At 44.4% G+C, this 19342-nt stretch overlaps 2 protein-coding genes across 5 annotated transcripts in view; both read right to left on the bottom strand.

The window, feature by feature from the left end:
• ACBD5 (acyl-CoA binding domain containing 5) overlaps nucleotides 1-19342 on the bottom strand; it is a 137880-nt gene that overhangs the window by 2513 nt on the left and 116025 nt on the right. The window lies entirely within an intron of this gene.
• Nucleotides 13076-19342, bottom strand: part of LOC135402704 (uncharacterized) — a 36398-nt gene continuing 30131 nt past the window's right edge. For all 4 annotated transcript variants that reach the window (XM_064636111.1, XM_064636094.1, XM_064636103.1 and 1 more), the window contains one exon: nucleotides 13076-19260. In XM_064636111.1, coding sequence (XP_064492181.1) covers nucleotides 13705-19260 — 5556 coding nt within the window. In that variant the 3' untranslated portion in view covers nucleotides 13076-13704. The remainder of the gene's footprint in view (nucleotides 19261-19342) is intronic.

Genomic DNA, 19342 nt, shown 5'->3' with positions numbered 1-19342 from the left:
CAAGTTCCTCCGGTGGTCGTGAACCTGTTCTTCTCATACTGTGGGAGGGACTTGGCTCCCACAGTCCCCATCTTGCAGTCCACCCACTCAGGAGGTATGGGAAAAGAGGTTTCCATTGAAGACCAAGGCAAAAAGGTAGTTGAGTACCTCAGCCTTCTCATTGTCTATTGTTACCAGTTTGCCAGCCTTGCTTATCAGGGCAGGTACAGTTTTTTTGACCTTCCTTTTCTGGCTAAGATACCTGTAGAAGTCCTTCTTGTTATTCTTTGCATTCCTTGCCAAGTTCAGCTCCAGCTGTGCTTTCACTTTTCTGAACCCATCCCTACACAACCAGACTGCATCCCTATACTCTTCCCAGGATACCTGTCACTGCTTCCACTGCATTTGCTTCTTGCCCTTTATTTTGACCAGCAAGTCCCAACTCAGCCATGCCAGTCTCTTGCCTTCCTTGCCTGATTTCTTTCACCTGGGGATCACTAGCTTTTGCAGGTATGATAGACATCCTTAAAGACCTGTCATCTCTGTTCTTCTCCCTTGTCCCTGAGGGCAGTTTCCTGGGAGGTCCTATTGACTAACTCCTTGTAGAGTTTGCTTTCCTGAAGTTCAGGGTCCTGACTTTACTCTTTGCCTGACTGATATCCCTCAGGACTGCAAACTCCACCAATGCATGATCACTGCAGCCCAGGTTGCTTATTACCTCACTTGGATTGGTAACCATCAGATCCAGTATTGCATCCCCTCTGATAGAGCTATCTATTGGCTGGCTCAAGAGATTATTCTCTATGCATTCCAGGAGTCTCCTGGATTGCTTACAGATCACCGTGCTACTTTCCCGTCAGACGTAGGGGTGGTCGAAGTGTCCCAGCAGAACAAGAGCCTGTGAGCACAATGCCTCCCGTAGCTGGAGCAAGAAGGTTTTTTTCATAGGCTCCCCTTGATCAAGTGGCCTGGAGTAGGCACCAGCCAGGAGGTTCCTTTTGTTACCTCAGTCTCTGAGTCTTGTCCACAGACTTTCAACCTGCTCATGGCTGTTTTTCAGAGACAGCTCTTCACACTCAATCCAACTCTTGATGCTGCGGGCAACCCCTTCACCCCTCCTTCCTCTCCTGTCCCTTCTGAACAGCCTGTAGCCATCGAAAGCTGCACTCTAGTCGTAGGATTTGGCCCACCATGTTTCAATAATGGCAACTGGGTTGCTGCTTTCTAGCAGCACAGTGGCTGCCAGCTCCTCCTGTCAGTTGCCCACGCTGCGTGCAGTAGTCTAGAGGCACTTCATCTGGGCTGTTGGCCATGTCACCTTCTCAGAGGAGCACCCCTTAATTCCTTTGAGATACTTCCCTGGTGGCATCTATTACCTCGGGAGCCCCTGGTTCATCTCCGTAAGATTTCAAGTGTGCTCCAGTGCGGTCAGCGCATCTCAGAGCCACCGCAGAGCTCCCTCACTAGCATCCCGTCCCTCTAGCCTGGGCACATCATCCCACAGCTTGTCCAAGGGCAAGCCTGACATCGTCCCCTTCTGGTTTAGAGCTCCATCCATGAGGTCCCGAGCGGGGAACGCGGCGGGGTCCGCCCGGCCCGGCCCCGGCCTCTGCTGGCCCTGCGCCGCCACTGCCCCACGGGGACCCAGCGGGACCCCCGCAACCCACCACCCGCAGCGGCGAGGGCTGCGCGGGGTCCTGGAGAGGGGATGGGGCTAAGGGCACCTGGGGAAGGGGATGAGGAATGAAGGAGTCTTGGGAAAAAACACGAGTGAAAGATAACACGGAAAGCTGAAGGAAGACAGAGACTTCTGGCCATGCAGCTGAGACACCAGCGCACAGATCTTTCCAGGCAATTGGGCTGGTAGTCGGAAATGGCTTTAGCTGTGTTTAACGTGGCTCACAGTGCAAGCTGCTCTACTCATCTGTCTCTCTCCTCCTTTCTCACAGACCTGCCCTTCTATTGCATTCTGAACATTTCATTCTGCGAGGTTTGTCCTTTACAAAGAAAAGTCAGCTGAATACATTTTAGACAGATAACCAACAGATTAAGGCTTCAGATGCAAATCAGGTTTTAAGAATTTGCTTTTCCTTACATGACAGTCCAGAACCATGCAGGAAGTAAAATCTTGCTGTGCCACAGGGAATATGTGAGTTCCAGGGCTTCCAGAGACATTTTTCCTGGGGTTTTATGGGTGGTTCTACTGAGGACAGCTCAGCAGAAAATAGTTCACCAGCTGGTGTTCAGGAGAACAGCAAAAGCCTACAGAATTTCCCAGAGGTGGAAGGGAAAATGTGCATGGTTGAGCGCATCACATATGCTCCTTTTATATTCAGTGAAAAGAAAGAAGAGTTTTCGTTTCAAGTCCTCTGCCTATCTGTGTGCTTGGACTGGACTTTATGTGTGGGTGGTTGTTGTAGAAGTTGTTATCCCTCCCATGCCCTGAAGGGAATCTGGAAGCTTGTTCCAGATGCAGTTCTTGGTCAAATGAGCCCATCAGGCCCACGCAAAGCTTACTTTCGAGTGAGAACAATGGAGAGTAGGGAGGGGAGGGGGCACACAGGCTTTGGCTTAGAAACTTGTAAGGCAAGAAGCTTGGAAGAACTGCTGGCTGTGGTCGTGTCATGGACTCGAGTCGTGTCACTGTGCATGACTGCCTTTGTCAGACTGGCCTGTAGAAACCCTGAAGGGTTTCTTTATTACTTGTCACCAAGTAGTGAGTTAAGAATTAAGCTGCATGACTAAACAAGTTTATCTGAGGAGTTTGTCTTTGTCTCCTGCAGCCCATTGCTCAGCTCCCATGGAGAAAGAAAGAAAGAACAGCTGGGAAGAGTTAGGGGACAGGGTAAGCTTGAGGGCACTCATGGGGCCAAGACTGAAGACTTTGAGGGTTCGAAGACTTTGAGCCACTGCAGTACTGCATGGACCTCCTGTGGTCAATGGAAACAAGACACTGTGCCCAGCCCTGGAGACAGGGCAGGATGGGCAGAGGGCTTCCTGCAGTGCTTGGTCCTGCCCAGCTGCCCAGCACAGGGGTGTCAGCCTTGGGTCCGGGAGGTACCATTTCTGAGAAATGGCTCTGATACTGGGGGCTCCCCACTGAAAGGAATGAGGAAGCTTGATGCCTTTAGAGTACAAGCAAAACCACTTCCTTGTCCCACCCTTCTATAGAAATGTCACAAATAAAGATACAGTTCACAGCTTGTTGTATGAACTGGAAGAGAAGTGATACTTCTACTGCTTTCAGCTTTGGTCCTGCATACAACCCTATGCCATGACCAGCAAAGCTGGTCCCTCACAGTGCAAACCCTGGCACATGAAGTTAGCCCTTGGCCTAACTGGTTTGATTCTTGTCAGCCCTTTTTCATATTGTCATGTTTATCTGGTCTAGTTGCATTGTTATGTGAACACTATAAAAATTACAGGGGGAAATAAAATTTTCAAGAGACAAATGTAGGTGATGCTACAATTACTGGCAGTAGGCACTGCTTTCAGGTTTCTGCTCTGTTCCATAAAAGCATCTCTAACTGTTTAATAAGTTTTATTTCAATGCTCAGCAGTTGGGCTGCTTTTGGCTTGGATAGAGTTCATTTTCTTCACAGTAGCTGCACCTGTTTTTTCTCTTTGTTTGACAAATATAGTAATGGAATTTAAGTTGAGAAAAATGCCAGGTTTTATTTAGCTTTTGTATTCTTGTCGCTGCAGCCTCTGCCTTTGAAGTCCAGAACTAGCAATGAAAGAGCCTTTGACAATTCCAGATTCAGAACTTCTCAGCAGCAGATATGTCCAGACAGGCCATGAGTTTCTTGTGATCACATGGGTACTGTGGAACGGGCTCTGGGACACTCAGATAAACAGTTCAGGGAAAGAGCAAATGATGCACAGAGGGGCTGCCAGTCTGGATTACATCCCAGGTCAGACAGGCTTGTGATATCCAGTGTTAGTGTGCCAAGTGTCTACATATCACTTAACCTCTCTTTGAGGACCTGTTTCTACAAATTCTTGGGGGTTTTTTGCCATTTCTGTGCTATTTCTTGCCTAAAAACACACAGCCTCAAGTTTATTGTCCATTGCTCATTGGTCTCCACAGAAGCAGCAATCCCAGGCAGTGTTGAATCCACTTCTGTTGGTTTAAATTCAATACTATTTTTTCTTTGGTTTCTACCAGTGGATTCAAGCTGTGAAACACAACTGGGACATTTAAAAGATGAAGATAGACATTCCTTCTTTTGCGTGCTGGTCCTGGTTTTGGCTGAGATAGAGGTAATTTTCTTCTTAGTAGCTGGTACAGTTTTGGATGTGGTATGAGAATAAAGTTGGTAACAAACTGATGGTTTTGTTGTTGCTTCTGGTCCTTACTCTAAATCAAGGGCTTGTCAGTTCCCCATGCTCTGCCAGTGAGCAGGTGCACAAGAAGATCATGGCCAGGAGAGCTGACCTGAAATAGTCAAAAGATTGTTCCATACCCTAGAACATGATGCTCAGTGTACAAACTGGGAGGATTGGGCTGGAGCTACTGATTGCTGCTCAGGGATGGGACAGGTCAGAGAGTGGTGAGGAACTGTACTGTGTGTGACTTGCTTTTCTTGGGTTTTATTCCTCTCTCTCTCTCTCCTCTTTTCATTACTATTAATTATATTATTATTACTATTACTATATTTTACTGTATTTCAATTATTAAACTGTTTTTATCTCAACCCATGAGTTTTACCTTTTTCTGACTCTCATCCTCATCCCACCAAGGAAGTGGGGAGGATTTAGCAAGTGGCTATCTGGTAGTGGCCAGCTGGAGTTAAACCATGACAGTGCTAAAATCAATCATTTCTGAAAAGCGCCAGCAAAGTTGACATTTCATGGGCAGATAACGTGGCAAGTCCAGAGGGAGCAACTGACTTCTTTTATTCAGCTGCTCAGCTGTGTTTTCTATGGACAATTTGAGGTATTCATTTCAAGTGGAGAAAAGAGGTGTAATTCCAGTCCTCCTCTACAGGGAGGAGCAGTCTGTATTTGCATAAGTCATTAGAGACCTTGTTTCTCATAAACCTATCCCTTCTCTGCCCCATATGTTCCCAAATTCACCAGCTGCTTCTCATTTGCATAGAGATGATAAAAACAGGAGGTTTCATTTCTTCATAATTCTGCATATATTTAAGGAGCACAGATATCAAACAGTCTCTTTGCTGATGTGATGTAAACATCCTCTGAAGCAAATTTAATTAACCCCAATTGATTTTTAACCAAGTCAGTCTTCTGAGTAAGCACTCGTGAAGACTGCTCAACTGATGAATGATCAGCTTGGTAAATAGAGCAAAAAACTGAGCTGGGTTTGCAACTAAAGTATGGACTATCTGTTCTGATTTACCACACTAGTATTTATAGCATATAATCTATGAAATGTAGCCATAGTACTCACTCATAAATGTCAACAAGAGTTATCAAAACTGTTCCTATCATGGTACCTTTAACTCTAGTGTTTGGTAACTCTAGTGTTTCCATGTATTTTAAGTCCTTCTGTATACCTTAGGAGATACATGTCTCAAGTTATGACAAACCACTGTCCCTCACCCTGAGACTACTGACTTTATGACCCCCAAAATATTTGGATATGTGTGTTCTGCCCCCATGTCACGAATTCCAAATGTCTTGTGGCTACATGAGAAAAATACATGACTTCCACAGTATCTTCTTCCCACCAGAGAGTGCCCTGGGAATTGCTGCATATTCATTTCTAGTCTAAACACCAGTTAATGAGGAGCTTACCATTAAGCTCCTCCCCTTTGAAATCCCTCTTTTAAATCCCCTTTTTAAAAACATAACCTCATGTTTGAAGACCTGAGCTATTTTATTTGCTGTTGTGCTGCTGTGAAAAAAATACCTTCTTGCTAATCACAGGCCATCTCTTGTGTTTTTAAACCTTGGGAGCTGTCCAGGGGAGTTTTCAGTCACACCATTAGCTGTGAGTAAAAATCTTAGCTTCAGCAGGTCTAACCAGTTTAATTAAGGCCTTCAATTTGCTGGAATGCAGCTTCAGGCAGCAAATTGTAAACAGGTTTTTCTCTAAATAACATTTAAGGCAAGTGAAGTCCTTATTCATTGAAATTGTTGGGAACAAATTTTTTGGCAAAAAATATTTCTCATACACGTACTAGTCCTATCTTGAAAACTTGTCTTTTCTCAAATAGGTCTCCCTTAAAACCATGCTGACACAGCAACTATGGTGCTGCTTAGTGGGTAGTGTCTTCATCTGGAAGTTCCACGTGGATTTGAGCAGTTTCCAAAGAAGCAGATTCATTCTGCTGAATTTGCTCAGTGTGATCTTGGCTACAAAGAGATTCCACACTGTCCCCATAGCCACATCCAGCCTCAGCAGCCACTGCAGGAGATGAAGGCACGGATAATGTTGCCCTGTACCCTTCTGCCTTTGTAGCAGAGCCTTTTATCAAGTAACAGCTGACAGCTAAAGAACTGCTAATCCGAAAATGACAGTAAAAATAGATGAGGAAAGTTTCTACATGCAAACTTTACACGTGATTACATGGAAATATAATCTAGTCATCACCACTGCTACCTATGGCACTTCCAGGATATAGAGCCAAGAAGCTTTACCAGCCAAAACATGGGGTAAATTCCTGGAAACGAAAGGAACAACTGCATGCTCACTGGGCAGGCTTCCACAACTTACGAAAACCAATGTTATTTACTTCATGGAGAACAGGATTAGAATCTCCATGCTAGAAGTTTGATTTAAAGTTTCAGATTTTGCAGTAACATACTTACTCAACAGAAAGACAGCTCAGACTGTGCACCTTTTTCCCTGTATACATAATATTTTTTATATCAAATCTTTCCAATAGTGTTTCCATCATATTAATTTTGTTCCCAGAAATTATCAGTTCCACCACCTATTGGCTTCATTACTTAAAAAACAGAAAAAACAGCTATTTCCTCTTCACTTCACCTATGGAAATAAAGGTACATTATGTCAATATGAAACATTGCATTCTCTGGCTTTCCTAATGGTTTGGCAATAAATTGTATCAATAACAAGAAATTGCATTTCTGCCCAGGAGCCTCTTCTTCATGTTCTGAGTATTGAAAAGAAACCCATCACCTGGATGAAGTCCTCCTTTACTCTTGTATTAAAGATGCAAGGGTGTGTTTCTAAACCATCACTGTGGCTCAGGTGGTTTCTTCAGTTGTCATCTGTGGCACAAGCATAGACAAGCTACTCTTCTGCTGTGGCCTGATACTTATAGACTTGACGTAACACCATAATGAATTTTGTCTGACATTTCCCATACTCAGCCCTGTGTCCTGTGGCACAGACATCTGCCAAATACAGGCCAGAAGGATACAAATTTTCCATCCATGCCTATGCAGGTTGAATTTCTGTGAATATTCAACAAAATCAGTTTGGTTGTCGCCAAGAGGGCATGATGTGAGCCAACTACCCTGGATTCCTCCTGCTGCCAGTGGTAAAGCAGGTATTTTAGAGAGGGGAGTCATCAGACCTCATTGAAATTTATTGAATCTTTGTTTCTTGGATGGGATTTTTTGGTGTGTATGTGTGTATGTGTGTAGTGTGTGTGATTAACTTTGCATCGAGGATGTCACACTGTACTAAATCCGTCCTTGAAAATGATAGAAGAACAAGTCAACTGCTTTTTTACTGTTTCACATGCTGTTATCAAAATAGTAAAACTAACACTGCAGCTGTAAAAAGCAGCCTGTCTGCTCTGTGAGGTATATCAGCTATTGTCATCTCTGCTAGGGATCTAATATAAAGTACTATTCTCACCCTAGACTAATCTATAATGATTTAATCTGAGCTGAAGAAACTACCTGAAGAGGGTCTGTGTTTGAAGTAGTAAAAAAGACAGTCATCTCCTAATGAAATCCAGGTGGTATATAAAGTCACAGGTAATGACTGCATGCATGGAAACTGTGTTCTGTGTTTGACTGATGCAGAGGATTCACTTTAAGTTTACAATAGAAAATGCTTTCTTAAAAGTATAAAATGATGTCTTACACTCAGATGTGAAACTGAATATGATGTTCTCACTTTTAACCAAGATACTTTTAAAAGTACTCTGGAATTTCCAGAATTGGCTTTCTTATACATAAGTATCATTAAATTTGTCTCTCTGGGCACTTCTGTCAAAAGTCTGGGGTAGGTCTTCCCTTAGAGCATAAAGGGTGGTCAAAAGGAGTGTAAAGGGGAAAGATCTGAACTGATCTTTTTTTTTTTCCCAAGGCTCTATGCAATGTGGTGGTGTCAAACGTTGTCCAAGATTTGAACTGATGGAAATGGTCAAATCCATCTGCCAGTGGATCTCACAGAATCACAGCAGGCTGGGAGATACCTCCAGGGGGCATCTGGACTAACTCCCTGCACAATCCAGGACACTGAGAATCTGTTGCCCAGGACCATGTCCAAAGGGCTTTTGAATATCTCCAAGGATGGAGACTCCACAACCTCCCAGGGCAAACTGTGCCAATGCTTGGTCAGCCTTATGATAAGGAAGTCTTTCCTGGCATTCAGAGGGAACCTCCCATGTTTCAGGCTGTGCCTGTTACCTCTGGTTTTGTCAATAGGCATCATAGAAAAGAGACTGGATCTGCCCCCTTTGCACCCTCCCCTCATGTATTTATATCCATTAATAAGATACCCCTGAGCCTTCTCTTCTCCAGGCTGAACAGTTCCCAGCTGCCTCAGCTTTCCTCATATGTGAGGTGCTCCAACCCCTTCATCATCCAAACAGCCTGAGGAGTCTGAAGAATGTTGCTGTAGCTTCCCAAGGATCCTGCAAAATGTATGTCTTGTTTTGTTATTAATGTCACCATTTCTTATAACTGCCTCTGAGATCACAGATGCAAACACTAAGCAGCAGAGTCAGGACTAAATTCCACCAACACCATGGGAATACCCTATTAAGATGTGTCTTAATCTGTTGACCACAGTAATTAAAACATTTACATGGATCCATTTAAGATACAGCATTTTTACTTTGCAGTGAAAATAAATGTTTATAAGGTATGACTGAGGGAAGCCTTTATCAGCAACATTGACACTATCAACTGAAACCTACTTCTCTGGGATATTATCTAAAGAAGAAGAAAACAACTGTTGTCTTCATAGGATCCTGCGGTTTGGCTGACTGGGCTCAAGACCAAGGTAACTCAGCTGGGACCATGGGGAGAGACTCCCAGAGGCACTGCAGGGAGGCCATGGCCACAGCCAGCCCTGGTCTCGGGGAAATCACCTGGCCCCTGCCAGAGCTACGGCCACCACCATGTCATGGTCCAGCCGCAGGCTGCCTTTGGCCTCTGACTCGGGTGCAGAACACACCTGAGGGCAGACGTGGATGTTATCAGGCATTATATGATCCAGGCAAAACAAGAAACAGGCATTGGTTTACTTGCAGGAAAGTGAATTTATTAGTTCAGCCTACAAGCTTTTATTATGCAACAGGAGGATGTTTTCATGAAGTGCCTGAGGAAAAAATCCATCCATGAGCACATTTTGCAAACAAACATTACAGCTCTTTGCCATTAATTCTGTATTTATGTTGCTTCTGTTTGGAACATATCTGACTAATTGCATTTATGATTGTACTCAGAGAAGAAGAGACAGGTGTTTTAGCAGTTTGTCTAAATGTTATATCACTTCAGGCTCTGACTGGAAAAATTAATAGTTTTCCAAGTCCTGTGCCAGAGTCATGACTATCTGATTAGTGGATATGCATCCTGCTAATGGGATGCTTCCTCTGATAACAGTATTGAGAATTTGGAGCCTGAGGGCACAGAATCATTAAAAATATCCCTGTGTAGTTAACTATCTAAGATTAATTGCAAAGACCAAACATTGTCACTAAAAGCCTTCTGTGAAACACAGATATGGATTTTTTTTTTACAAGTAATTTATCTAATTACAATTCAGATTTTGAGCAGAACATCATTTTTCAGAAGGCAATGACAGCTACAGCTCTCTTCAATCATGTTTGATAGCAGCTGATGAAGGAAGAAACACTTTTAAAACCACTTAAAGTAAACTGGCTGAACACCAGATCCCAGAGGGTTGCATTCAGTGGCACAGGGTATAGTTGGAGGCCTGTCACTAGTGGTGTTCTCCAGGGTTCAATATAGGGCCCACTATTTTTTAACTTATTCATCAATGACTTGGATGAAAGGGGCAGAGGCCTCCTCAGCAAGTTCTCTGAGGACACAAAGCTGGGAGGAGTGGCTGGTACCCCAGAGTGCTGTGCAGTCCTTCAGAAGGACCCTGACAGGTTGGAGAGACGGGCAGAGAAGAACAGTCTGAAATTCAACAAGAGCAAATGCAGGGTCCTGCACCTGGGGAGGAATCACCCCATGCACTAGGACAGGCTGAGGGCCAACCTGCTGGAAAACTTTGTGGAAAAGGACCTGGGGGTCCTGGTAGACAACAAGCTATCCAGGAGTCATCTGTATGCCCTTGTGGCCAGGAAGGCCAACGGAATCCTGGGGAACATTAGGAGGAGCATTGCCAGCAGTTTGAGGGAGATGATCCTGCTCCCCTACTGAGCCCTGGTGAGGCCACGTCTGGAGTGCTGTCCAGTTCCTGGCTCCACAATACAAGAGTGACATGGAGCTCCTGGAGCAGGTCCAGCAGAGAGTGACAAAGATGATTAAGGGACTGGAGCATCCCTTACAAGGAAAGGCTGAGGGAACTGGGCTGTTCAGCCTCAAGAAGAGTGAGAGGGGCCCTCATCAATGTCTATATGTATCTGAAGGTGGGGTGCCAAGAGGATGGAACCAGGCTCTTCTCAGTAGTGCCAAACAATAGGACAAGAGATAATGGGCAGAAACTGATGCACAGGAAGTTCCACCTGAACATGAGGAAGAACTCTACTGTGTAGGTGATGAAAAACTGGAACAGGTTGCCCAGAGAGGTTGTGGACTCTCCCTCACTGGAGAGATTCAAGAACCATCTGGACACAATCCTGTGCCATGTGCTCTAGGATGACCCTGCTTGGGCAGGGAGGTTGGACCAGATGACCTACTGTGGCCCCTTCCAACCTGACCCATTCTGTGAGTCTGTGAAATCAGAGGCATAAGTAAGAACTGCAAGGTCCTGTTTATCTGTTCCATTTATGATGTTTGGTAGTACAGAATGGCATTCAGGACTTTGTCACTGCTCCTACAGCACTACATGTTGCTTCTATGTTTTTGCAGTCCATTCTGTTGCTTATGGGTAACTTTGCCTTCTCCTGCTGGTTGCTGCTTTCAGGATGTCAAGCATATCTCTGAGCTATTGTGTCATCTGTGTATATTTTCCAGGCTATTTTTCTGGTCATATCTCCCATGTGTTTGTCAGACACAAATGAAAGAGTAGTCAGTGCTTTGCCTTACCCTGCATTACAAACTACTGCTGTCAGAACAGTCAATTCTAATTGCCTTTGGTGTAGATGAAAATCACTTTGCAGAGCATTTTTGAAGATCAGGCTTCTCACTATATTTCTGGGGAATGGCAATGATCCTGGTTTTGTTCAAAGATTCTGACCTTTGGAACATTTATGGCAGATTCACAGAAGCAGTCCAAAGCAAAACACATAGAAGAGATAAGGTCCTTCAGCAATACCTCAGAATACAAGTGGTTTCACAGTACTGGCTGAACAGGGATTGCTTTGGTAAGAGAAAGCCAAAAAGCAGCACTGGCTGCAGCCAGCCAAAATTGGTGCTTCAGTCTCACAGAATCAGACCCGTCTTTATCAAGACTAAAATCAATAGGTTCAGTCACTGCTGCGCAGTGTGGAGATGTATGAGAGATTGTCATGCATGTAACATACATCTAACATACCTTTAATCTACTCCTGCTGTGCAAAGCAGCCCCATTATGCTACTGCTTTCCCCTTGACATCAGTGCTGCAAAGTTCCTGTGTTTTTGAACAGGGAACAGCACAGGCAACAAGGACAACAAATGTTGTGTTTCTCTGCTTTGTGATTTGCCTGGCTATTGGTCAGGTTCTGCCACACCAGAACCACTCTGGATTTAAAATCCTCCCTGTACCTTTCCACATATGTATGTATGTATGTGTGTATATGTATACATACACTGCTGCTTCTCACTTCATTACCACGCTTTCCTCCAAAATGTTTAGGCAAGGTCACAAGGATCTCTGCCCATACAAAACCATAAACTCAGAACAACTCAGGTAGTTGGGGACATGACTGAAGAAGTGGTTGGGGACCACCAGCATGGACTTTGCACAGACATATGCTGCCTGACCAGCCTGATTACTTTGAAGAATGAAAAGACTGAGACAAGAAAAAGAGAATTGTTATGCACCTTTATTCCATCAAGGCTTTCAGCACAGTGTCCCAGTGCATCATTGTAGCCAAATTGAAGCTACATAGATTGAAAAAGAGGACTATAAATTGAGTGAAGTATTCATGGGACTGAGAGGCCTAAAGGGTAATATTGGCAGTGCAAGTCCTTCTGGCAGCAAGTCACTAGAAGCATCCCACAAGCTTTTTATTAACAGTCTAGCCAACATCAGGTTAGGTGAGAGCATTTGACACATTGAAAGGGAGGGCCACTATTTGGAGCGACTCTACAGAATCTTCATTGTTTTCAACCACGGTGAATGCAAGGCCTAGCACCTGGGGTGGATTAGCCCCCACACTTGTTTGGCACATGAGACAGACTAAGCCCCAGCATTACAGGCTGGGGAATGACTAGTTGCAGGGCAGCCTGGATGAAAAAGACAGGGGGGTCCTGATGAGCAGTGTACTAAGCACGAGTTGACCGTGCACGCTGACCACGATGAAGGGTCACAGCCAGCTGGGCTGTGTCGGGAGGAGCATAGCCCATAGATTGAAGGAACTCGTTGCATGTCTCTGGTGTAAGGTAAATCACCAGTACACACACCTTATTCCCATATTAAGAAAATATAAACAAAATTTCCTTCAGTGTGAGGAAAAGTCTCCATTTTCTCACTGGAGCAAAAGCAGGGCAGATATTAGGGTTAGGAAAATTTAAACTAGGACAGAATATGAGGGACCGAAAATTAAAATAAGATAAAGACACACTTTAGGTTTGGATTTTTAAATTTTTTTAATATTCTTTTTTATTTGGGCTTTAATAAAAATCAGTTAATTCATAAAGAAAAACATTTGCTTTACTGTATGCTTTGCAACTGGTAAATTGTTAATATTTTTGAAGACTTGAAGAAAACATTAGGTTTTTGAAACTCATAACATCATAAGTCTTTCAAAAACACACTGTATTTATAAACATTTGATAATACTAAAAAAAGTGATAAATTAAGAACACAGAATGACAAAAATGTTGACAATTTTATGCTGTTTTACTTGTATAGTCACCACTTAGAGATACAAACATACAAATACAATCATAATTTGAATAGTTTAAAAAATGCAATGTGCATTAAACACACAAATTCACCAAATGAAAATGTGTGTAGCTATTACTCGACTTATTTCCAGCTAAAACTATTGAAAATCAAGGTAAAAAAAATACTAAACGTAACAAGGCAAACAATTGACTGAGATTAATACAGCTAATGCAATGACAGAAGAACCTGGTGTGGAGTCTCCTGAATCATTGTAAAAGAGTACATTCAGCATCACCAGATGTTCTACCCCATCTGCAACGACGTATTCTGAGATGCTACAAAGGTCTGGGTATCTTCAAAGTTACACAATTCCTGGAGCACAAGATTCCTACAGCCGGCTCTCATTTTCTACACTTTCGATCGCACCGTTCTTCTTCTCAACTACTCCATTTGCATTGCTTGTTTCTTCTAAAACTACCACTAAACTTGATAGAGTTGTGTGAGGATCAAGCAGCTTCAGAAGAGGTATGTCCACCTTTCTCTCTTGAAACACACGGTTCTGAATTGTCATAGCTAACATAGAGTCTATGCCCAAAGATGAAAGTGGTGTATTCATGGTTAGTTCCTCGGGGTTCAGTCCAGTGAGGTCACTCACCAGGGAGGTGATGTAGTCTTCCGATTTGAGATAGGCAGTATCTGGGACTTGAGTTTCCTCAGGGGTTTCAAGCTTGTTCCTGAAATCTTCTGACATAAGTGATATGAAGCGAGTTTTGAGTGAACTTATTTGAGTAAAAACATGATGATATAAAGCTTGAAAGTTCAATTTGACAACAGCTTGCTGTGGGTTATTTGTAAGTAAGCTTTTCCTGAGATACTCATGAATTTCATGCACTTGCAGAATGTCTATGCCCTTGGATCTCAGAATGCTCTGGATGTGGTTTTGATTGAGCAGAATGCCAAGGTTCAAAGCACCCCAGTTAATGGATTGGCCTGAAAGCCCACGGTTCCTCCTGTAGAGGCAGAAGAGATCCAGGAAAGAGTTTGCAGCTGCATAGTTTGTCTGGGTGGCATTGCCCAGAAAGGAAGCAACAGAGGAGTAGCACACAAAGTAGTCAAGCTCCTGGCCTCTGGTAGCCCAATGAAGATTTAGAGTCCCTGCTACTTTTGGACTCAGCACTTTCTGAAAGTCAGCCAAAGTCAGAACTTCAAGGTGGCCATCGTGTAAAGCAACAGCACCTTGAAATACACCTTTGATCGGACTCCCCACAAAGGTGTTTGCAATGGACTTGAAAGCTTTCTCAACATCACCGGTCAAAGTCACGTCACACTGCACAAACACTACTTTGCTCCCTTTGTACTGCTGCTGCAAAGCCTTCATCTCTTCTTGCTTCTCATTGCTCAGAATTCTCCTGGAGAGTATTGCAATACACCCTCCTCCATTCTCGGCTATGAATTTCACCGTTTCAAAGCCGAGTCCAGTGAGCCCTCCCACTACTACATAAACAGCATTCTGCTTAAACAGCTGCTTCTGGGGTTCGTACAACGGTATGTCTGATAGCATGCTGATGTCCTTCTGCCTTCTCAGTACAGCAAGGGGGACAGAAGTGCACGTGAAATAGGATATCACAGAGTTTAGCCTTTCAAAGTTCTCCGTCTGCTGAAAAACGGAACCTGAGAGACGTCTAAACCGTTTCATATCCACGGAACTGACCCAGACATGTACAGTCTTCTGCAATTCCTTTAGAGGTGCTTTCTGGAAAACGCTGGCAAGGGTAAGGATGTGGAAGCTGATGTTTTCATGACCAATTTCACTGACATTCTGCATACATTCAGACTGTCGATTGCCACACACGATCACCACATCTTTAAGAAAGTACATGTGGGCCAGATCCTCCCAAGACAGTCTGTTGACAGGAGGAAGAACAACAAGAGCATTGCACAGGTTTATATACTGGAACTTATCAGGAGTGGGCCTCGCAAGGACTGTTCTCCAACCCATCTCTTCTGCTGCTGCACAAAGAACATGGCACAAAACCGATAATGGCTCTGTAGTAATAATCCCCAATGTTCTGCCATGTTTCCCCTTGGGTAATCTCTGAGTGAAGATTTCCCAGGCAATGATGAAGTAGGACACACAAGGGACATTCTGGAAGAATGGGAATTTCTTTACATTGAAACAAACTATTCCTGGAATCTGAACCCTGGATGATGCAGCAGTGGGATAACATGAAACCACGTGATCTCCCACTTTCACTTTTTTCACATCAGTTCCTGTTGCTGTTACTGTGCCACTGAAATCAAGAGCTAAAAGTCTGTGTTTGTCTCCTGTTTGCGAGTTCCAATACAGTGTATTACCAAAGTTGCAACTAGAAACACTAATGGGAAAATAATCTTCTGAGTGAACACAAATTTTATCCACTTGAATTTCAACACTCTGTTTGTCAAGCTGAGTAGCAGTGCTGGTGGATAGTTCACCAGACAAGTCTTTCGCTGTGTACGGATCAGACGTGTACAAAGTGAACGTCTGTGACTTCTGGAGAGATCTTACAGGTTGGATGTAATCTGCATCTATAAAAGGTGTGTGTCTGATTTCAGACACATAAATTCTTCCTTGGCTGATGCAAACTTCTGGATAATCCCCACCTCTGCATTTGACAAGAACATCTGCTAGCACTGAGATGTCCAGGGAACTGCAAGAGCTGAGGTCAATCAACTGAAATGTGATTTCTGGAACTTCAACAACGCAAGTTCTGGTCATGCCATACAGTACAAACCCACAGTTAACATGGTCTACGTATCTTTCTGTTGTTCTGTAGGTGATCACTCTGACTGAACAGCGGGACATTTTCTCTCTTAATGCCACCACTACTTGGCGATAGGCTTCACAACACTTTGCCAAGTGATCTACCACTTTGCTTGGGAAATCTTCATTTAACTTTTGAATTCCCCACAGGAAGAGAATTTCATCATAATCCTCAACCTCTGCTCTCATTTTATTCATTGTGCAGCCTTCCAAGAGGGCTTCCCAATCTTCATACATAACATATCTTGAAGCAGGATGCAAGTACTTTTTGAGCTGCTCAGCTATCCCAAATTTGTCTGCAAACACTAGGACTCTGGGCTTAACCCCCAGATGTCCAATTGTCCGTGAAAGAGAGACTTCCTTCCATTTGTTTTCAAACAGGAACTCGTTGTCTCTGGAAGATGCTTCTTTCATGAAAGTGATGGCAACGTGCTTGAGCTCAGCCAAAACAGAGCCATGTTTGTCCAAAAAGCATCCACAGACCTCTAGGCAGTTCCCAGTGGACTTGCTTGTTCTCATATATATCATCATTTCTTCCTCCAGCGGCCGGAGCACCACCAGGCTGCCTATCCCTGAAGGAAAACCTGCTCTGGACTGGAATGTCCTTGAGGTCAAGACAGCAGTCATCTGCAGAAAACAGTCCAGCAGCACTGGGTGGATACAGTAGCTGTACATCTCTCTGACGGTCTCCTTGTTCACCTTTATGCTTGTTATAGCTTCCTTTAGTTCCTGGCAATAATGCACATCACTGAGCTGCCTAAATATGGAGCCATACTGAAAGCCAACCTGAGACAGTGCTTCATAAACCTCCTCTCTGCTAATCACTGATCTGCACCTTTGATAGATGTCTTGGAAGGAGATGGTGCTTTCTTCCACCACAGCTTCAGGCCCCTTTGCCACTTGGCCGGCAGCATAAACCGCATTGGAGGAAGAGAGGATCTCAAAGGCTGTCACATCTTTTTGCAGACTCAGCTTGATACTCAACACTTGGGAACTCTGAGTGAGAACACAGGGTGCAGAAAAAACAATACTCAGCTGGCAAGTACTCAGAGGTACTTTAGGCCTTGAGCTGCTCATCACAGAAGCCAGACCAAGCTCTGCATAAAAAGCACCGGGGACTAAGGCCACCCCATTGTTCTTGTGCTCGTATAAATATGGTGTTGTGTCCTGAGACAGCAGGCAGCCAAACTCCATGTTGTCACTGTTTATGCCATAAATCAAAGGATGACTGGCACTGACACCCCTTTGGTTTGCTTGTTGATGGGCATTCAGAAAAGCCATGAGTTTTTGGTGATCAAATTGATAGCGTGGAATGGCCACCGGAACACTTTGATACCCATTATAGAAGTGCTGCCACCTGGGATTATATCCCAGTTCAAACAGATTTCCTACCAGTGTAAGGAGTGTCTGATATTCTGCATCAGTTTCCAAAGAGGAGAACACCTTTGTGCCTTTTCCTAGAGTTTCCTTTATGCTTCGCTGCAATGCTCGGTGAGGACTTATTTCCACAAACACCACGTTTTCCCTGTCTCTAGCTGCACTTTGGATGGCTTGACTGAAAGCAACAGGCTCACGAGTATGCCGGGCCCAGAATTTGCCACGAGCAAAGTCATTTTCAGATGCAGCCACCCCCGTCAGCGTTGAAATCACTTCAATTTCCCCCTTCTGCTTTCCTAAAGGCTCTATCTTCTCCTCCAGCTCCTCAAGTATCACATCCATGCTGGGGCTGTGGTACGCAGCTGGGACATTTAAAACATGAAGGAAGATATTTCTCTGTCTGAAAGCTTGAGCTAACTCTCTCTGGACAGTTTCCACTGAGTCTACATTCCCAGACAAGGTGCAGGAAACTGGGCTGTTGAAAGCAGCAATGCAGACCTTTCCCGAGTAGGGATGCAGACGTTCAGCAATCTCTTGAACGGGGATGTTTCCAACCACCAACATTCTGCCACTGGCAGTCTTTGCCTGCAGCCTGCTCCGGTGATAAATCACTTGGACTGCATCTGCCAGGGAAAGGTACCCAGCAATATGCGCAGCGGCAACTTCCCCCACCGAGTGGCCAACAACAGCAACAGGCTTAATGCCCCAGTACTTCAGGAGGGAAGCTACGGCAACCTGCAGGGTAAAAAGCAAGGGCTGGGAGAGCTCTGGATTCAACAAGTCCTGTGGGCTATGATCCCTTGCTGGCAGGACGCTGACGGCAGTGTGTTGCAGAAAAAGGTCTTCTATTTCCTTACACTTGTCTCTGAACACTGGCTCTGAGCTCAGCAGAACCTCGCTGAACTCCTTTAGCGTTATACCGTTGCCACAGAACACGAACACCAGCTGTGGTTCCACCTTGGACATGGCAGGGTCAGTGCTGGCTGACTTAAGCTCTTGCTGCAAGTGTTGGAGGGAATTTGTGACAAACGCTTTCCGGTACCTGTAGTTGGCATGGCTTCTTCTGCAGGCAGAGGTATAGGCCAGGCTTGGGAGAGTCACAGAGTTTCTTGTGCTCAGCTGCTCAGCTGTGTCAGCCATTGTCATCTGAAGGGACTTACTTGATGCTGCTGACAGCAGAAATAATTCAAGGGGCCTCTTAAAGGCAGGAAGAGGCTCTGGCTGCTTGACCTGCCTCACTACAATATGAGCATTGGTTCCTCCAAACCCAAAGCAGTTGATGCCAGCTACTCTTCCATACTCACTGGATTCTTCCCAGGGCTCTACAGCTGTGGCAACAGCAAGGTTTAATTTCTCTGTATCGATGCTGCTCATCTCCTTTGAGTAATGCAAGGATGGAACAATCTTTCCATGATGCATCATCAGAAGCACTTTGATTAACCCGGCTGCTCCGGCAGCTGATTCGGTGTGCCCAATATTTCCTTTCACTGAACCAATTTTCAGAATGGAAGCTCGCGAAGACCTGTTTTTACCAATGACACTACCTAAGCTTTCAGCCTCAATAGGATCTCCAGCAGCAGTTCCTGTACCGTGCGCTTCAATGTACTGCACAACTGAGGGATCGACACGACTTCCGTAAATGCTGCGCAGTAACTTCTCTTGCTCTGTTGGAGACGGTCTTGTGATCGGAGTCGTGGACCTACCGTTCTGATTTACTGCACTGATGTTTATCACACCCCAGATTTTGCTGTAGTCTTCCTTTGCCTGTTTCATAAAAATTAAATTATTTTTAATTAACTCATGCTCTCTCTGTAGAGGACAGAACAAAACAACACAACAAAGCCAA

The sequence above is a fragment of the Pseudopipra pipra genome, chromosome 1 (assembly GCF_036250125.1).
Source record: "Pseudopipra pipra isolate bDixPip1 chromosome 1, bDixPip1.hap1, whole genome shotgun sequence".
In the NCBI taxonomy this organism is placed as follows: domain Eukaryota; kingdom Metazoa; phylum Chordata; class Aves; order Passeriformes; family Pipridae; genus Pseudopipra; species Pseudopipra pipra.
This window is presented reverse-complemented; position numbering and strand designations above follow the sequence as displayed.